The 16,364-nt window shown below is 58.0% G+C and overlaps 9 protein-coding genes across 9 annotated transcripts; 3 read left to right on the forward strand and 6 right to left on the reverse strand.

Annotated features, from left to right (window-relative positions):
- Positions 1–231: 231 nt before the first annotated feature.
- On the forward strand, positions 232–1,640 carry SCHCODRAFT_02513907 (uncharacterized protein; the record flags this gene model as incomplete). Its single annotated transcript, XM_003027935.2, has 2 exons — positions 232–367; positions 424–1,640. The coding sequence occupies 2 exons, from the start codon at positions 232–234 to the stop codon at positions 1,638–1,640; spliced, it is 1,353 nt and encodes a 450-aa protein (XP_003027981.1).
- A 184-nt stretch (positions 1,641–1,824) lies between these two features.
- On the reverse strand, positions 1,825–2,465 carry SCHCODRAFT_02704892 (uncharacterized protein; the record flags this gene model as incomplete). The annotated part of the gene is made up of 3 exons (XM_003028221.2): positions 1,825–1,987; positions 2,064–2,393; positions 2,449–2,465. 3 exons carry the CDS (start codon positions 2,463–2,465, stop codon positions 1,825–1,827), a joined length of 510 nt encoding a protein of 169 aa, XP_003028267.1.
- A 484-nt stretch (positions 2,466–2,949) lies between these two features.
- On the reverse strand, positions 2,950–4,377 carry SCHCODRAFT_01103724 (uncharacterized protein; the record flags this gene model as incomplete). The annotated part of the gene is made up of 7 exons (XM_003028222.2): positions 2,950–3,239; positions 3,312–3,610; positions 3,735–3,788; positions 3,845–3,914; positions 3,949–4,119; positions 4,178–4,229; positions 4,297–4,377. The coding sequence occupies 7 exons, from the start codon at positions 4,375–4,377 to the stop codon at positions 2,950–2,952; spliced, it is 1,017 nt and encodes a 338-aa protein (XP_003028268.1).
- Positions 4,378–4,629: 252 nt separating this feature from the next.
- Positions 4,630–6,002, reverse strand: SCHCODRAFT_02638372 (uncharacterized protein). Its single transcript, XM_050346021.1, has 2 exons — positions 5,515–6,002; positions 4,630–5,374 (listed from the first exon to the last, which is right to left on the reverse strand). The coding sequence occupies exons 1-2, from the start codon at positions 5,581–5,583 to the stop codon at positions 4,862–4,864; spliced, it is 582 nt and encodes a 193-aa protein (XP_050198120.1). The 5' UTR covers positions 5,584–6,002; the 3' UTR covers positions 4,630–4,861.
- Positions 6,003–6,181: 179 nt separating this feature from the next.
- Positions 6,182–8,929, reverse strand: SCHCODRAFT_02638375 (NADH dehydrogenase I, D subunit). Its single transcript, XM_003028223.2, has 10 exons — positions 8,834–8,929; positions 8,508–8,762; positions 8,209–8,455; positions 8,040–8,160; positions 7,644–7,989; positions 7,479–7,592; positions 6,939–7,429; positions 6,567–6,849; positions 6,458–6,512; positions 6,182–6,399 (listed from the first exon to the last, which is right to left on the reverse strand). The coding sequence occupies exons 2-10, from the start codon at positions 8,710–8,712 to the stop codon at positions 6,384–6,386; spliced, it is 1,878 nt and encodes a 625-aa protein (XP_003028269.2). The 5' UTR covers positions 8,713–8,762; positions 8,834–8,929; the 3' UTR covers positions 6,182–6,383.
- Positions 8,930–9,127: 198 nt separating this feature from the next.
- On the forward strand, positions 9,128–9,694 carry SCHCODRAFT_01103590 (uncharacterized protein; the record flags this gene model as incomplete). Its single annotated transcript, XM_003027936.1, has 2 exons — positions 9,128–9,168; positions 9,253–9,694. The coding sequence occupies 2 exons, from the start codon at positions 9,128–9,130 to the stop codon at positions 9,692–9,694; spliced, it is 483 nt and encodes a 160-aa protein (XP_003027982.1).
- A 233-nt stretch (positions 9,695–9,927) lies between these two features.
- SCHCODRAFT_01338629 (uncharacterized protein) lies at positions 9,928–14,010 on the reverse strand (the record flags this gene model as incomplete). The annotated part of the gene is made up of 12 exons (XM_003028224.2): positions 9,928–10,356; positions 10,401–10,543; positions 11,050–11,068; positions 11,172–11,318; positions 11,396–11,688; positions 12,204–12,345; positions 12,429–12,767; positions 13,012–13,173; positions 13,227–13,580; positions 13,628–13,658; positions 13,796–13,889; positions 13,954–14,010. 12 exons carry the CDS (start codon positions 14,008–14,010, stop codon positions 10,170–10,172), a joined length of 1,968 nt encoding a protein of 655 aa, XP_003028270.1. The 3' UTR covers positions 9,928–10,169.
- Positions 14,011–14,568: 558 nt separating this feature from the next.
- On the forward strand, positions 14,569–15,765 carry SCHCODRAFT_02588858 (large subunit of nickel-iron hydrogenase; the record flags this gene model as incomplete). The annotated part of the gene is made up of 8 exons (XM_003027937.2): positions 14,569–14,703; positions 14,768–14,837; positions 14,887–15,003; positions 15,054–15,151; positions 15,186–15,334; positions 15,401–15,424; positions 15,509–15,536; positions 15,608–15,765. The coding sequence occupies 8 exons, from the start codon at positions 14,569–14,571 to the stop codon at positions 15,653–15,655; spliced, it is 669 nt and encodes a 222-aa protein (XP_003027983.1). The 3' UTR covers positions 15,656–15,765.
- Positions 15,718–16,291, reverse strand: SCHCODRAFT_02704900 (uncharacterized protein; the record flags this gene model as incomplete). Its single annotated transcript, XM_003028225.2, has 3 exons — positions 15,718–15,898; positions 15,956–16,237; positions 16,287–16,291. 3 exons carry the CDS (start codon positions 16,289–16,291, stop codon positions 15,718–15,720), a joined length of 468 nt encoding a protein of 155 aa, XP_003028271.1.
- Between the last annotated feature and the right edge of the window lie 73 nt (positions 16,292–16,364).

Below are 16,364 nucleotides of genomic sequence, written 5' to 3' on the forward strand. Positions count from 1 at the left end.
CCGCCCATTCGTTCACGCACAATTCAAGCAATAATCACGATTTCTCAGCTCATTTTTGCATGACCAACCCTGACAGTCACACCGCGACTATCGAGTATCATGGCGGGTTCGGCAAGCGGGTGCGAGTTATCTCCAATGTGCAATCCATTCTCGGATTCTTAAAGGCGAGTCTGCCGTGTTCCTTGTTGTTTCCTGGGGGCATACTTCTGACAACCAGTTCAGAGCATCGTCATGATCATGCTAGTCTGGATCTTGCCCTTCCTCGCGCCCAAGCGACCGGCGATCGAGTACTGCTCGCGATGTCGATGCGAGATGAAGCAAGGAAGACGAGTTCCCTCAAGGGCGAGGACGCTTCCTATGGGCGAAGGTGCATGATCAGCTCCTGACGCTGCAGCCTTTTTCCTAATGCATCGCTTTTCCCAGTGATTCACTGCTCCCCCATCGCCAAAGGCGTCCACTCCGCCGTTCGCATCAACGGACAACCCATTACTCGCCCTAAGGGTCACATACGCTCTAGCTCTGCTCATCAGGTTCTCACCATGCGCGCCATCGCCGATCGGGGCATGTCGCGGACGAGCACCGAACTTCCTGCTGGCAGACGCTCTCCAAAAGCGACCAAGGTCTCTGCTAAGACGACTAAGCATTTCGCCTCTGGGAACGGCGGCGTCTCCTTCAACGATCCCTTTGCGAAATCGAATTCGAAGTCCAGCAAGCGCATGACGCTCCCGAAGGTTTCTAGCTCGCCCTCCCTGCAGCTCTTCCGCGACGCCAAGGCCTCGATGAAGAAGAACTCCTTTGAGTCCTCGGCAAAGAAGAACTCGTTCGATTCCTCGGCGAAGAAGAACTCTTTCGACAGCGATACCTCTGCTTCATCTGGAAAAGACTCCTCTACCGGCAAGGACTCGTCTGCTAGCAGCACCTCGACCATCGGCAAGGACTCCTCGATGAGCAGGAAGGAGTTCTCTATCACCAAAGACGCCACTCCGAGCAAGATGACGCTCGTCTCCTCCACGCTGAACGCTGCCTTTGATGCCTCCGTCGCTGTGCCCGTTAAAGCAGCCAAGTCCTCGCTCGCCTCTGCCGGCAAGGCGTCCCTGGCCTCTGCGAACAAGGCGTCGATGCGGATCTCGAACTTTGCAAAGCTGCAGCGTATGAACCCGATGGCGCCGTCGCCGGTGGCCACGCCTGTGGCTGTCGACATGCCGGCGTCCATTCTCTCCTCCTCGCCTGCGATGACGGTATCATCCTCGTCAGCTACTACGATCTCGTCGGCTACGAGTACTGCGGTCTCGTCGGCTACCATGATCCTCTCAGCCTCTGGACAAGCAACTTTCTCCTCGTCTGCCGCTGCGACCTTCTCCGAGTCTCCTACCTCGATCCTCCCCGAAGCCACCATTCTGCCCGAAGCCGCCAAGGTCTCCAGCAGCTGGGGGCCCTTTGTCGACGTTGTCCCGCCTACGCCGCAGATGTTCTCCGAGGGGACGTTTGATGGCCCGGTGGCGCCGGGGTTGATGGGGTTCGCTGCGTCGGATACTGTGGGCTATGCGGCGAGTTCGGTTTCGCTCGATGAGCGTCGGGGTGCTGGTTGCTCGCTGGATGCCGATGCTGGGGATGCTAGCAGTAAGAGGTACAGTATTTAGGAGGCTGCTGATTGTGTAGGGGATGGCAAGGGATTATGCCTAGTCTGGAGAATATTCTGTATCGTTGCTGGTCCTCGCTTCATGTACATGGATTCAGCGACATGGTTTTCGGGGTGTGCATTGCTAAGAGACCGCTCGTGGCGGCGCGGGCTGATGAGCGCGTCAGGCTAAGCATATGATTATCTCAGCCGTAACTGTGCCACTTCGGGTCTTCGTCCTGCTGGAGAATGTCTTTCGCCGCATCCACCAATTCCTGAGACCGAGCTTTGCTGAGGCTGTACTCGTTGACATTGCTCGCGATGTAGACGATGACAGTATCGGTGGTGCCAATGAGATTGAACGAGGGCCTGGTATGTGGCGGGAGCGGTTTGAAGAGAAGGGCGGTTCAAAAAGGGAATAAGCGGTTCGAATGCAGACACGCACAGCGGAAGTCGGGGGTACTTTGCTAGGAATGGCTTCTTCACATTGTTCTCAAATGAGGTCGTCCGAGCTGCATCGGGGTCCTTCATGACGCGCTCAACGAACTCGCGCAGCGTGTAGATCCAACCAAGCCTGTAGAACGGCGTGTAGGTGTTCTCTGCAAGTTTGATCGATAATGGAGGCAGTTCGTCTCGGGGGAGCGTCTTTGGAGGGGTCGGCTTTCTAGGTTGACGGCTCCGGGAGGCGCTCTTCGACGCCTGCCCTGACGCCGTCGCCGCTGATGCCTTTACTGCTTGGTCGGCGGCGGCGAAGAGAGACTTGAGCTCGTCACGTCTATGAGTGGGGCCGTAAGGCAGCAGTTCAAGGACGTTAGCGTGGAATTACTTACGAGGGTCCTCCGGACATGAGGGTAAGAGGTCCGGTCGAGGATGTCGTGCACGTCACGTAATGTGACCAGCTTTCCGCCACCATGCTGCATAATCACCTCGTGTTTGTAGCGTGCGAGTCACGGCACCCACCGAGGCTTGAACAGATGGAGAAGTGTTGGGACGAGTTCTTTGCGAGTCGCTCATGATGCTGGCGGAGCACGGAACATAGAAGATGGTGAATACAAGGCAGCGATAGTTTGTTCACTATACCCACAGACGCAGCGAAGCAGAGCGAGAGCGCACGACTCGGTGCCACTTGATCTTCCTCAATCGCCCCGTCCTCCCCTGCCTCCGCCCAATCCATATGCCCCTGTGCCGGCACCCCGCCCTCGCCCTTACACCACCTGATCCTCCTACACCACCTGATCCTCCTACACCACCTGATCCTCCTACACCACCTGATCCTCCTACACCACCTAATCCTCCTACACCACCTAATCCTCCTACACCACCTAATCCTCCTACACCACCTGGTCCTCCTCCCCCATTATGTAGTCCACGAAGTCCTCCGCGCTGAGACCCCCCTTCAGCAGGTCGCTGCGCATCGTGGAGAAGTCGGACGCGCTGCTGAGGGCGATGAAGGCCGAGTGCGCGTAGCGCACGTAGGCGTCGGTGTGCGCGGTGCGGGCGGAGGCGTCGGTGTGTGCGGTGCGGGCGGAGGCGTCGGTGCGCTCGTCGTCCGAGGTTGGGCTGGTGTCGATATATAGGGCGTCCTCGATGGACATGGCTTTGGGGAGGAGGGACCTCGACGCTGCGACCGCCGTTAGTATCAGTGAGTGTCAGAGAGTATCGGTGAAGGCGAATAAGAGACCATGAGACTCACGCAAATCCCCCGCGCCGGCTGCCAGTGCGTCGTACAGCAGCTCGACGGTCAACGCGCGGAGCGGGACTTCGTGCAGCGCGGAAGCGTCGCCGAGGCCGTCTGTTCCGAATGTACGCGCTGGCGGTGCTGGTAGCTTCGTAGGATGCGCCGACGATGTTCTCGGCTGCGTCGACCGTGGCGGCTTCTGCGGGTCCTGCGAGGGCTTCGGCGCCTCGGCCCCGGCATCGTCGATGATGGAAGCGCTGCGTGCAGATACGGAGGCGGAGGCCTTCTTGCCTGTATCCGTGCGAGCGAGGTTCCTGCCCCGTGAGACGGGGTCAGTCGGGGGGCCCATGGCCTGTGTAGGTGCGCCGTCGGAGCGGGTGGATGCTGGATATATGCAAACGTGATTTAAGTGGGAATCGAATCAAAGAAAGATCGTACCGAATGTCTGATCTCTTGCCGTGTTCGAAGGCTGTCTCAAGGACGAGGTCCTTTCTTCATGATGCGTTCAGTACATGCATATGCCTTTAGGTATGCCGAGAATCACTTACTCATCGAAGACCTCCTCGTCACATTCGAGCCAGAACGTCGTAGACTCTCTGGAGCGATGAAATCCATTGGCTACGTACATCCGTGAAAAGACGATACGCCGCACCTTTCTGCGAAATTTGCGTCGACTTCGACGGTGACTCTTGCCTCTTCCTTGCCGGAGCAGCGGCGACCCAGCGTATTACCAAGGTCTTCGCCTTCTCGCTCACTTCTGCTGTCTCATGGTCTCGCAGGCGGCCGACCGCAAGTCCGAGGGCGCTGCGCTGAGGTGTATCAGCTACTTGCGTATCCGGACAACAAACGGACGGAAAACAACATGCGTGAGACCAACTCACCCCAAGGGCCTCTCGTGGTACGTATGGGTACGCCTCCAGTTTTCCCAGCAAGCTAAGAAGCGCTGTCTTGATTATCGTAAATTCGAAGCATCTACTGCGCTGTGTTGCATTGAGCATACCTTGTCTCGCGCCGCTGCTGCGGCCATAAGCTGTTCTTTGTACTCTCTGAGCAGTTCAACTGTTGGCTCTGCGGCTTCCATGGCTCTTAGTCTTCGGATCCCTTGTAGTAGGTGTAGTTTGTATATGTCGCTGAAATTAGGCGTCGACGCTTTGTGGTGGTGATTGAGACGTAGAACCAAGTGCACGTGATCCACGTGGATGAAGAGCCCAGGGGCGAACTTTCCACGCCACAATCTTGCCTTACTGCCTCGAGTCGATGGTTGCGGACCAAGACTCGATGTACTTAAATGCAGATGAAACTTCAGAAAATAAACATATCTTCCTTTCATCGTATTCCATCTCAACATATCAGTCGACCAAACAAAGCCGAAGCAGAGTTGAGAGATGTGAGGGTGTCCTCAGCAGAATTGGCCGCGGGCGTTGTCTTCAATCACTCTGCGTGCAGCTGCAGCATGGCAGTCGTATGATGAAAAGCGTTCCGGAGGCAACCAAAGCACAGAATAATAAACAAGCGTCAAGACAGAGAAGGCGACGAGGAGAAGGCCTGTCCGCAGGTATAGATCACTACCGCCGCCTCCCAGCACCGGCGGCAACGACAGCGATATCGCCTCCATCCGTATCCGCCGCCCCGTTATTCGTTCCCTGCCCCTGCTGCTGCTGACCCCCAGAGCTCGTCGTCGTCGTCGGCGACGCCGTCCCCTGCCCCTGCCCACCCGCAGCCGTCGTCGTAGTCGCCGCCTGCCCCTGCCCGCCATCCCCGCCCGTCGTCGACGTCGCGGTCGGCGTGGTGAACGAGTCGGTGGGCGAACCGGTCAGGTCGCCGTCCCCGCCGCTCTTCCCGTCGCTCTTCCCGACCGTCCCGCCGACCGCGCCGCCGACGACGGCGCCGACGATCACGATGGCGAGGACGGCGAGGGCGATCATGCCCTTCTTGGTGCGCCAGAAGGGGAGCGTGCGCGGCGTGCTGGTGTAGAGGGCGGGTGTGGCGGCGGGGCTGGCGCCCTTGGACTCGATGTCGCGGGTGGGGGAAGTGGTGGCGGGGCGTTGGGGCGCGAGGATGTCGGGGTTGTAGCCTTCCTGTGGTGGGGGGAGAGGAGCAGAGGAGGCGGATGGGGTAGTAGAGTAGGAGGGGGACGAGGAATAGGTCGAAGAGAAAGGAGAAGGAGGGGGGAAGCTCGTTAGCGCCGAGCCTACACGATCATTGCCGTCCCACACACCTGCAGCTGAGCTTTCGTCGCCTTGGGCGCCTCCGCCAGGAGGCCCTCATCATAGTGTCCTGCAGACATCGTCGCGCGCGCGCGTCGTGAGCTGTCGCGTGAAGGGAATCGCGTTATGATAAAGGGCGTCGCGCTAGTCGATCGCGAGTGAAGCACTGCGCTCGTCGTGGGCTGCGCCAACCGAGCAAGATGGCCGTTCCGTCCAAAACCCGCCCCGCTACCAGCGCCCCCCTCGGGCACCCCCCGGGGGACATCCAAACCAGGGCGATCTGTCAGTCCTCCGGTGGCAAAGTGCGTTTCAGTCACACTGCCTGGAGATCAGTACCAAATGAATGATTGCCTTTCCTGGGAGTACAATGGGACAACGGGCGCTTATTGCGGTGATCAGCATCCCAGTCCCATCTCGTCCGCAAGTCAGGGTAGAGCCACAAGTCAGAGTAGAGGATTAGCGTAGAGCTGAAGCCACGCCTCAACACAGGAAGGCGAGTTGGCTGTTGAGGGTAATGATCTTCTTATCCTCACGCGCCCATCAGCCCGTGCCACCAGGAACGTCGTGCTAAACCCGCCCACATGCGCGCAAAGTTCTCTTGGCTCGTCACGATGCCGCCGCGGAGGAGAACGTCGATACTCTCCCGCCCAGCGACGCTAGCAATGTCACTCTCGACGCCTGCAATGTCACTCTCGACGCCTGCAATGTCACTCTCGACGCCTGCACCTACACAGAGATCGCACAACGCCTTCGATATAACCCTCATCCTCACCCTCACCCTTGAGCGAATAAACATAGTTGCATTTTCTCGGACTCGAGTCTACAGCACCAATGGCCACCGCGCGTACTGTACGCCCCATCCACTCCGAAGGGTCCAGGTCTAGCGGTCGACCTCGCTGCATAGTGAAGAAGCATTGAGCGATGAGCTTGATGCATGAAAGGCAATGCACGCACCCGAACACCAGGTCCATCGTACCGATAACCGCAACAGCGTCCGCCAACATATGGTCTGAAAAGCGACTGTCAATTCTCTACCCTTCGCCCAAGAATCCCCATCACTCACTCCTCAAAATAAAGTCCGACCCCGCGAGGTGCGCAAAGCCCGGCGCGCGGATCGAGCAGCGGTATGGCCGGTTCGAGCCGTCGCTGACGAGGTACACGCCCATCTCGCCCTTCGGCGCCTCGATCGCGCTGTACGTCTCGCCCGGCGGGACGGAGTAGCCCTCCGAGAAGAGCTTGAAGTGGTGGATCAGGCTCTCCATGCTCTCCTTCATGCTCGCGCGCGGCGGCGGGACGAGCTTGTGGTCGTCGACCTTGTACGCGCCGGTGGGCATCTTGTTCAGGCACTAGGAGGGGTGTCAGTCGACGGAGTGGAGAGAGGAGGGGAGAGGGGGGATTGAGGATATAAAGGATAAGCGAGTAAAGAAAGACCCACCTGCGAGATGATCCTCAAACTCTCGCGCATCTCCTGGACACGGCACAAGTAGCGGTCGTAGCAATCCCCGTTCTTGCCCACCGGGATGTCGAACTCGACCTGGTCATACGCATCGTACGGCGACACCTTGCGCAGGTCCCACGGCACACCGCTGCCGCGCAGCATGACTCCCGAGAACGAGAAGCGCTGCGCGTCCTCCGCCGTCACGCGCCCGACGTTGATCGTCCGCTGCTTCCAGATGCGGTTGCCCGTCACGACTTCCTCGACCTCGTCGACGCGCGAGCTGAACTGCGTCGCCCATTTGAAGATGTCGTCGAGAAGGCCGTGCGGGAGGTCGAAAGCGACACCGCCGGGGCGCACGTAGGCGGCGTGCAGGCGGGCGCCGGAGACGCGCTCGTAGAACTCCATAAGCTTCTCGCGCTCCTCGAAGCCCCACAGGAAGGGTGTGAGGGCACCGACGTCCATGGCGTGGGTTAAGACGGCCATGAGATCTGATCAGAGGTAAAACACAGAAATAGGATGGAGGGAGAGCATACGCACGGTTGAGAATGCGAGTGATCTCGCCGAAGAGGGTACGGATCCACTTGGCGCGAGCGGGCACCTCAATGTTGAGGAGCTTCTCGACGGCCATGGAATAGCAGAGCTCGTTCGTCACTACCAGTGATGTCAGTACCAGGACACAGGGGGAGGAATGCAACCACGCACTCATGCTAACGTAGTCCAACCGGTCAAAGTATGGCAGCGCCTGCGTGTACGTCTTGAACTCGATAAGCTTCTCCGTCCCGCGGTGCAGCAACCCGATATGCGGATCCGCGCGCAACACTTCCTCGCCGTTCAGCTCCAGGATCATACGGAGCACACCGTGAGCAGCGGGATGCTGAGGGCCGAAGTTGACGGTGAAGTGCCGCATCTTGCCGCGCCCGCCCTCGCCCTTGGCGAGCGTCTCCTCGATCGACAGGTGGTGGAGGTCCTCGACGGCGTGGAAGTCGGAGGTCTTGTCGGTGGGGGAGGTCTCGACATCGGACTCGGAGAGCAGAGCGGGGTAGGTGGGCTGTGGAGTGGGTGAGACACGGCGAGGGGGAGGAGGGGATGTATGCGCACCTTGACGCCTCCCTCGCGGCCCTTGCGGATGGCGTCCCGCAGCTCGCGCATACGTGCGGCGTGTGCGGTCTCGAGGTGACCCTCGTCCTTCTCGTCGGCGAGGATCTGCGACTCGAGCTGCCTGCGAAGGTGTCAGATGCTTGGGTATTGTGAGGGGCACACTACGCACGTAATCTCCCTCTGGAACTCGCCCTCCATCCGGACGAGCGCAGTGAGCGGGCCGCTGACGTCCTCCGGGAACAGTGATAGGTGCCGGCTCACGTCCTCGCCAGCGCGCAGGCTCTCCAGCAGCTCGGGTGGGACATGGTTGGCCTTCGCAAAGTTGTCCGTCGCCCCGTGCGCGTTGTCCAGCCGATTGCGAACCTGGTAGAGAGCATTGGTGCGCAAGCGGGCAGCAAGTGGTGCCGACAAGGACTCTGGACATGACATAGATTAGACATATATTCAAGCGCATCGTTGTCCACGCACCATTGTGCAGCGCCTTGTGCAACAGCCCCGCGAAGTCCTGAGCAGGCTCGTCGACGTTCTTCGTCAACTCGGTCGCCTCCGCGCCGCGGTTGGTTGATGAGGAAAGGTATCGGTGTGCGCGGGTCGCAGGCAGCAGTGAGGGGAGCCTCTTAGCAGCTGCGCGGCTGCCTGGAAGGCGCCGCAGCGAGTGGCGAAGAGGCAGCATGTTTGGGATGCGCTCGTTGCGCGGAACGATGAGCTCAAGGGGTAAAATCCCTACATCCGCCGGAGCGCGTCATTAGTCAGCCACCGGGCCGTCCACCAATGGAATTATTTGGATAACTCACGTGCGAAAGTTCAACCTGGGCAGAAATCGTTGGTGTCACAAGCTGAGTGACTGGCGTCGAGTATTATTACCACTTTTGAACCTCAGAAGGATAGCAGGGCAAAGGCTGGAAAGTACGGAATGTCGAGGGTTATTGGAACCGTGACCCGGCGATTGCCTTATCGACATGTCACGCAGAACCCCGGCAGCTCGGCGAGAATCTACGACTTAGCTCCCGCCATGATGCAGACACGCCTCTATTCATTGTTCTCTGGGTTCAAGCGCACAGTGGTATGCGGGCTTCTCTGAGTTCAAAATGACGTGCTCATCAACTTCGCAGCCTGAGTTGACTATCTTGTACGTCGTCGCATTTAAAGTATGGTTCCTCTGCTCACTAATTCACGTTGCCACATATTCTCCCTACACACTCACCCACACTAGCCACAATCCTTCTTCTCCCCCATCCAAGACTGCTCTCAAACTCCTCCAAGATGCCGTCTCCCGTCCCTACCCGCCCACCTCTCCCAAACACGAGCCCCTCCACTTCGACCTGCAGGTAGTCGAAGGCCCGCCCACCCAGGACCAGCTGCGCTCCATCCTCTCCTACGTCGCGCCCGAAGGGCGCACGGCAGCAGGCTCTGTATTTCTCTCGGCGCACCCCGCAGCAGAGCCGGAGAAACCCGCCGACGTCGAGGCGATTCCCAAGCTGGCCTCGCAGCACCCGAGCGCGCTGAAGTGGCCCATCGTCGTGGACTGGGCTGGCGGGAGGGCGAGCGTGGGGAACGTGGATGGCGTGAAGGCGATGCTGGAGGAGCTGCGCAAGGTGCGCGATGGTGAGGTGCCGCCGCCGGAGGAGTACAAGCCGAAGGGGTGGTTCTCGTAACTTCGACGGTAATACATTCTATGGTCAAATGATGTGGTGAAACGCATGCAACTGACTGTAAGTCTGTGTCGCCTTTGCGCAACCGTCTGTACAATGCTTTTCCAGACGAGAATAGGAGCAACAATGTACAATATCGACGAAATATGTGTCGGGAGATGGGCCGCTTCAGCTGTACGAAGAGCACGATGAAGCTATCCTTCATGGGGAGTACGTAGAGGTAAGCGCCGAATGAAAATCTGGGGCATATGCGGCGCAAGATAGCCCCCATCGTTCGCTGAACGAGATCTGTTAAGCCGAGTGCCTCTTTCCGCGGCCGCTGGTGTGGTGGGGGCAATATGACACGAACTTCAATGTAGACACCAAGTGCTACCCGCAATGTTTTGGCTTCGGAACTCGCAACGTACAAGTACCTCTGTGGATGTATTTATTTGTATACCACAATTACATCACAAATCGTTCTGCGCATATAGTCTCACTAGAACAACCCGACCATTTCAGCCAAAGGGATGCGAATCCACTCGGGTTCCGCAGTCTCTCCGAGCAGCGCCTTAGTAGCTTCAATCGAGTTCTCCTGTTTAGCCTTTCCAAGCGAGCGCACTGACGAGTTCGACCCAACGGATACTATGCACGGCCCCGAGGTGGTGTGCAGATTTGGGCTAGACCTGCGAGCCGTCAGCGAAGCAGGTAGAAAGACGGGGACACTCACACATTGGCTCCCTCAAATTTTGCTTGAAAGGGTCTCCTGATGCGCTCCTTGTACACTTCCATCGGATCGCCTGGGCCAAGGCGCGCCTCAAACTCCTCCGGCGTATACGACCAACCAAGGACGTACATCGGCGGCCACATATTCTGCACGGTGTAGGACATGAGAGGAGGCTCGCAATGGCGGGGAAGGCGTGCGGGAAAGACGTCAAGATGCTCGTCCGGCATAGGCGTCGTTGGCTTCGCTCCGACTCGGGACTGAGTATGGGCATAGGCCTTGTTGACGTCGCTATAGCTAGTTGCCACATGAGTTATGAGAAAGTTATCCGGATTATACGACTCACTCTATAGCATTAACCATATCAGACATCGCCGGGGGATGACAGGAGGAAAGCGAGGATGGCGGTCAAGGACAAGAAGCAGGATCTCGCCCAATCGTGACAGTCTCTGGGAGTTCGACGTCACGACCCTGTGTTGCTTCCGTCCGGACATAAATCCCAATATGGATAGAAATTACCGCACCGCGGCCGGCTCCGTCTTCTTTACTAGACCTGGCATTCGAGATTCCCAAAGGCAAGGTGCGCGGTCATTGTGAGCAAATTCATGAATCGTTAAAGGATTAAGATAGCGCACGCATTGTGTGGCATACTGACCGGGAAGGCCTCCAATTTGCTGCGCCACGAAGTTTGGATTCACGATTCAGCTCAAAACAATCGTGCGGTACGCGCCGGGGCAAGAGGTTGCTCGTCTCTCTCAAGCTCATACTCGGCGATACCACATCGGCTCGCGCGTCTCCTGCAGAATATCCTTCGCAGCATCGATCAGCACTTGATCCTGCGCTTCCAAAAGGCTACGCTCCTCCAAGTTGTACGAGATATACACGATACACTCCTTCGACTCGTCCTCGATGTCGAAGTTGGGCCTGCGCTTGTCAGTCAGCACACAGTACGCGGTGAACGGGCGTCGCTAGTCATCGAAAGCAAAGGAAATGCCACTCACACGCTAATCCCCGGATACCTCGCCCTAGACGGCCCCGTCACCATCTCCTTGAACCCCTCGTAGATATCCCACGCATCCTCGTCGTCCTTGTTGGCGAAGCGCTCGTAGAAATCGTCCTCTTGGTAGAGCCAGCCGAGGAAGTAGGTTGGCGGGAAGTGGGGTAGAGGCGCGGGCGGGTTAGTTGGCGTAGACGCGCTGTCGGCAATAACGTCGGATGTCAAGGGCGGCGGCTGGCCGCGAGGCAGGGTGGCGGGATAGAGGTCGAGGCGCTCTCCTCGGCGCAGCTTCCTGGGCTTTGAGGATGACGCGTTGGGTGTGAGAGCTGAAGGAGAGGTGACATGATCTCTTCCGCGGCTGGTAGATCTACGTCGAGGTCAAGCGGCTGACGCGTACACCTCGCACCGTCGCTTCAGGCGCCATCGTCGGAGGACGAGAGCTAGCGCGAGGTGGCGGTAAATGAGTAAGTGCAGTTTGCGGCTGTGCTCTTACGCAGCCGATACGTCGATACGGTCTGTGACAGGAGACGCGCTTGGAAACGTCGGGCTCATCTAACTCAAGTTCAGCGCGAGCTTGAGAAGGAGGGAGGTTGTCGAAACCGGCCCTGAAAGCTGGAAAGGAACGACTCAGACGATGCTCGGATAAAGCTTCAGGAATAGTATCCCGACCGTGCATACAAACAGTTAACAACACAACCGGAGCGTATGAAACTGGCCAGCCCGTCTGCTACATGAGCCTGTGCGAACAACGCCGACTCCTCGCCCCAAAAAACAGTCTGGAGACTTAGAAATCAGGACATAATATACCACACCGGGTCTTCGTCCTGTCCCAGAATATCCTTCGCGGCGTCGACCAGCTTCTGGTCCTGAGCCATAGCGCGGGTCCGCTCGTCGAGATTCGTCGTGATATACACGATGACATGATTCGAACCGTAGCACAGAGTGAAATTAGGGCTGGTAGCGGGAGGAATCAAGGAAGGAAGGGATAGCAATTCAGCAAATCACAACGCACGAAAAACAAAGCACGCGACACGCACAGCCACATCTTGGGATACTTCGCTTCAAACGGGTCCTGCACGTTCTTCTCGAACGAGGTCACCCGATCGGCGTATGGGTTGCCCTTCATGATGCGCTCGACGTACTCGCGCAGGGTGTACATCCACCCGAGTCTGTAGAGCGGTGCGAAGGTGTCCTTCGCCGATGGTCGTTTCGCTAGTGGGGGAAGTTCGTGGCGGGGGAAGGTCTGCGGGTAGTCCTTGAGACTCTTCCGCCCTTGAGGTGCGTTCTTCGAGGCCTGCCCCGACGCCCTCGTCTCGCGAGCGGATGCTTTCGCGGCTTCATCCGCAGCAGCAAAAGTGGCTTTGAGCTCGTCAAGCCTGATAGGTAGCAATGGGTCAACTGGTGTTCGAAGTACACTGGAGTGAGAGACATACGTGGGTTCGTTGGGCATGGGGGTAGTGAACGTGGTTCGAAGGGTCGATGGGATTCGGACAAAATCGATTTCACGCGCGTTTCACGTTTAGTATGCGATACACGTTCAATTTGTGACTAACTGTCACGCCGACCAGACGAAAACGTCGGACGGGCAGTGAAAGGGGACTGACCGGTGAGCCAAATCACGTCCGACGGTACCACATTGGCTCATCGGTCTCGCCCACGAATGACTGTATAAGCTTGACGCGGTATTGATCCTCCGCGCAGCGACGGGAAACCTCCAAGAAATTCGTGCCCATATACACCACGTATTCGTCGGGGACAAGGTTGTCGGCGTCCAAGGCGGGTCTGAGGCAAAGGATAAGAGCAAGCCAAAAAATATGGGTAATGGCCACACGCACGGTTCAACTCCTCTGTGCTCTGCATAGAAGCGATCGATGATGACCCTGCCAAAGAAGAAGCGAGATCGCTCTTCCATACCGGGGTACCGTTTATCGAACGTTTCAGGGTCATAGCGCCAGCCGAACATATATACTGGCGGAAGCAGGTCACCCACTGGCTCATCCGCCAGAGGTGGGACCCAGTCGGCAGGCATAGTCGGTGGGAAGATATCCAGATGCTGCCCAGGCAGAGTCATCTTGGGCTTCTTCTTCGTGGCCTTTGCAGATTTCCCGGGCTTTTCTGGCTCTGGCATCTGAAAGGTGTACGCCGCATCAAGTGGCGCGCTCGCAAAAAGCTCCTTGCATTCCTCGAGCCTGAAGAACACGTCAACCAGCGTCGCAAAGACAGTGAGATGACTTACGAGAAGTCCTTCGACATACGATCCTCAAGCTCTGGTCAGTTTTGTGGCTGGGAGAGAGACAGAAGGTATCCGACGTCAGTACGATGAAGGGGAGAGATGAGACGGGCGGCAATCGGGTTTGTGGCGCGAGAACGGAACCAAACATGGAACCGGCAAGTGCCGACGTACCGAGGCCAATCTCAGATTTCGACTTGATTTTGACGCGAAGCAAGCCGGGAGGCGTTGAGGTCAGACAGTACTTATCTTCATGCGCCATACAGTTCTGGACACCATGTAAGAGTCAGCTTCAAACCGCATCGTGCTCATTGCGCATCCTCGCGCGCAACCTCCGTGGGTAACCGCTCGCGTATCTCGCCACTGCCACCTCCGCCGCAGTGAGACATGGAAAGATACGTGAGCGAATTTTCTGCCTGAGGTCGTGTGATGAGCGGGGAACACCCATGCAAGTTCCATTGCCTCTTGCATGCTGACGATTGGCACCTCAGTGGGCGTGTCTCGTCGCGCGGTATGTAGTTTGACGGGGTCAGAAGGGTCAGCGGAGGTCAGGCGTATAAGGGCGCGCTTTTCTAGGCGCGTGCGAGGCCTAATCAATCAGGGACATGGCCAGGGAGAAGGGTTATACAACAACGCGTGAAGTGCGTGCGCATGTCAGACCCTGCTCGCCCCCTTCCCATTCTCGGAAAGAGAGCCCCCTGACTCGTCCCTACACTTTAGGAGAACGCCAGAATATGCATCGACATCCCTCGAACACGAGCGCTGAACTCTCTCCTTTACCGCGTCTTCAAACTTCGTCACGCAGTGAGCCTACCGCAAACCCCTGTTACTTGCGCAAGCTCCGTCACTCACGAGCCCTGCGTAGACCGACGAAGAAGACAAGTACGACTCACCCCTCCCTGCTCACCGCCCCTCCCCCCACCCCACCCCTTCACCTGTCAAATCCAATGATCGGGCGTCGTGACTCAAGGCGCTCGCTCTCCGCCGAGTACACTCGGCACCTCTCCGTCGAAGAGACGCTCGCGAAGGGCGAGGGCGGCCGCGGCAGTGTGCGGCACGTCACCGTCAACATCGGCCACAGCGTGCTCCGCTGAGCTGAACGGCGAGGAGCTGTTGCGCGCGGGCCCGCATACCGGCTTCCTGTAGACCTTCATCGAGTTCAAGACGTACACGCAGGCGTTGCCGCACTTCGACCGGCTGGGCTATGTTAGCATGAGTGCGTGTTTCGGTCTCTTCGCCCGCGTCTGAGTGCTAACGTACCGTAGTGGGGTACGAGGTGTGCTGCTCTGTGGTGGTCGAGAAACCCCTTAGGAACATTGAGGCGCCCGCTCGCGCTGGGTGGATCCGTGCCCTCTTCGGCGAGATCGCCCGTATCCTCAACCGTGCGTCCGCTCCTACTTTCGCCTCACCTCCCTCGTTGACCCCTCTATAGACCTCATGGCCGTCCTCACCCGCGCCATGAACGTCGGTGCCCTCACGCCCTGCCTGCGGGGGCTTCGAGGAGCGCGAGAAGCTTATGAAGTTCTACGAGTGCGTCTCCGGCGCCCGCCCGCACGTCGCCTAGGTGCGCCCCGGCGGCGTAGCGTTCGACCTCCCGCACAGCCTACTCGACGACACCTTCAAGCGGGCGACGCAATACAGCTCGCACGTCGACGAGATCGACAAGGTCGTGACGGGCAACAGGATCTCGGAGCAGCGGACGATCAATGGCGGGTGGGTGGGCGGTCAACCATCGGACTGCTTGCCCGTATATGTAGGCAGCATACTTATGAACTATAGGCGACCGCAGCACACCTATCGACTGTAGGTGATCGCGTTGGACGCCCCGCGCTTCTCCTTCTCTGGCGTCATGCTGCTTGGCAGTGGCGTTCCTTGGAATCTTCGTAGGGCATCGCCGTACGACGCATACGACCAGGTGTGCCGTACGACGCGTACGACCCGGTGCGTCGTCCTGTGCTCGACCCCCACGTTCGATGATGACCACAGGTTATTACGAAGATTGTCGTAGGCATACTACCTATAGAGCTCGTCTAGGGGCATTGCATCCATATACTGCTCAGAGATAGGGCTGGGGCCTAACTAAAAGGGAACTCGCCTCATCGCTCGAGCGGAGGGTGGCGATACCACAAGGGCTCTCGGTCCTCATTGAGGATATCCTTAACAGCGTCGATGAAGGCATTGTTCCGCGCAAGATTCTGGGCACCCTCATCGACGTTTGTTGCCACAATTACTGTACAATGGTCAAAAGGGAGATAGACGTAGATAATGGGCCGAGTTCTGCAAAGGATCGCGCTCAGTTTGCAGGACGGTCGAAGATGAGAGCAAAGTACGCACCTCGGGGTGGCTTTATCGAATTCTGGATACTGCTCGGCGAAACGCGGTAGGAGTTTCTGACGAAAAATAATGGAAGGAGGCTCGTAGCTGCCGTTGTCGAAGCGCTTGCAGAACTCCCAGTTCATGTACCTCCAGCCGAGCATATAAGGTGGCGGCTTCGTCCCAAGCACAACGCCAGCCATCAGAGGGGGTATGACATCGCGAGGAAACGTCTGGTGGTAGAGGTCTTGCCGTTCTCCTGGTGCAGGCATCCTTGGCTCGGCCCCAGCGTCGGGAGAGCCACTGACATTATGTTGAGATGGACAAAGTATCCCTTTCACTACGTACGCACCTCATCACGGTAGTCGTTCAGCCGTATGCGCAGAAAGGTAAACAAGTAGTGAATAATGGGGTCGTGAACGGAGAAGAC

This window comes from Schizophyllum commune (genome assembly GCF_000143185.2).
Source record: "Schizophyllum commune H4-8 unplaced genomic scaffold SCHCOscaffold_11, whole genome shotgun sequence".
Classification (NCBI taxonomy): domain Eukaryota; kingdom Fungi; phylum Basidiomycota; class Agaricomycetes; order Agaricales; family Schizophyllaceae; genus Schizophyllum; species Schizophyllum commune.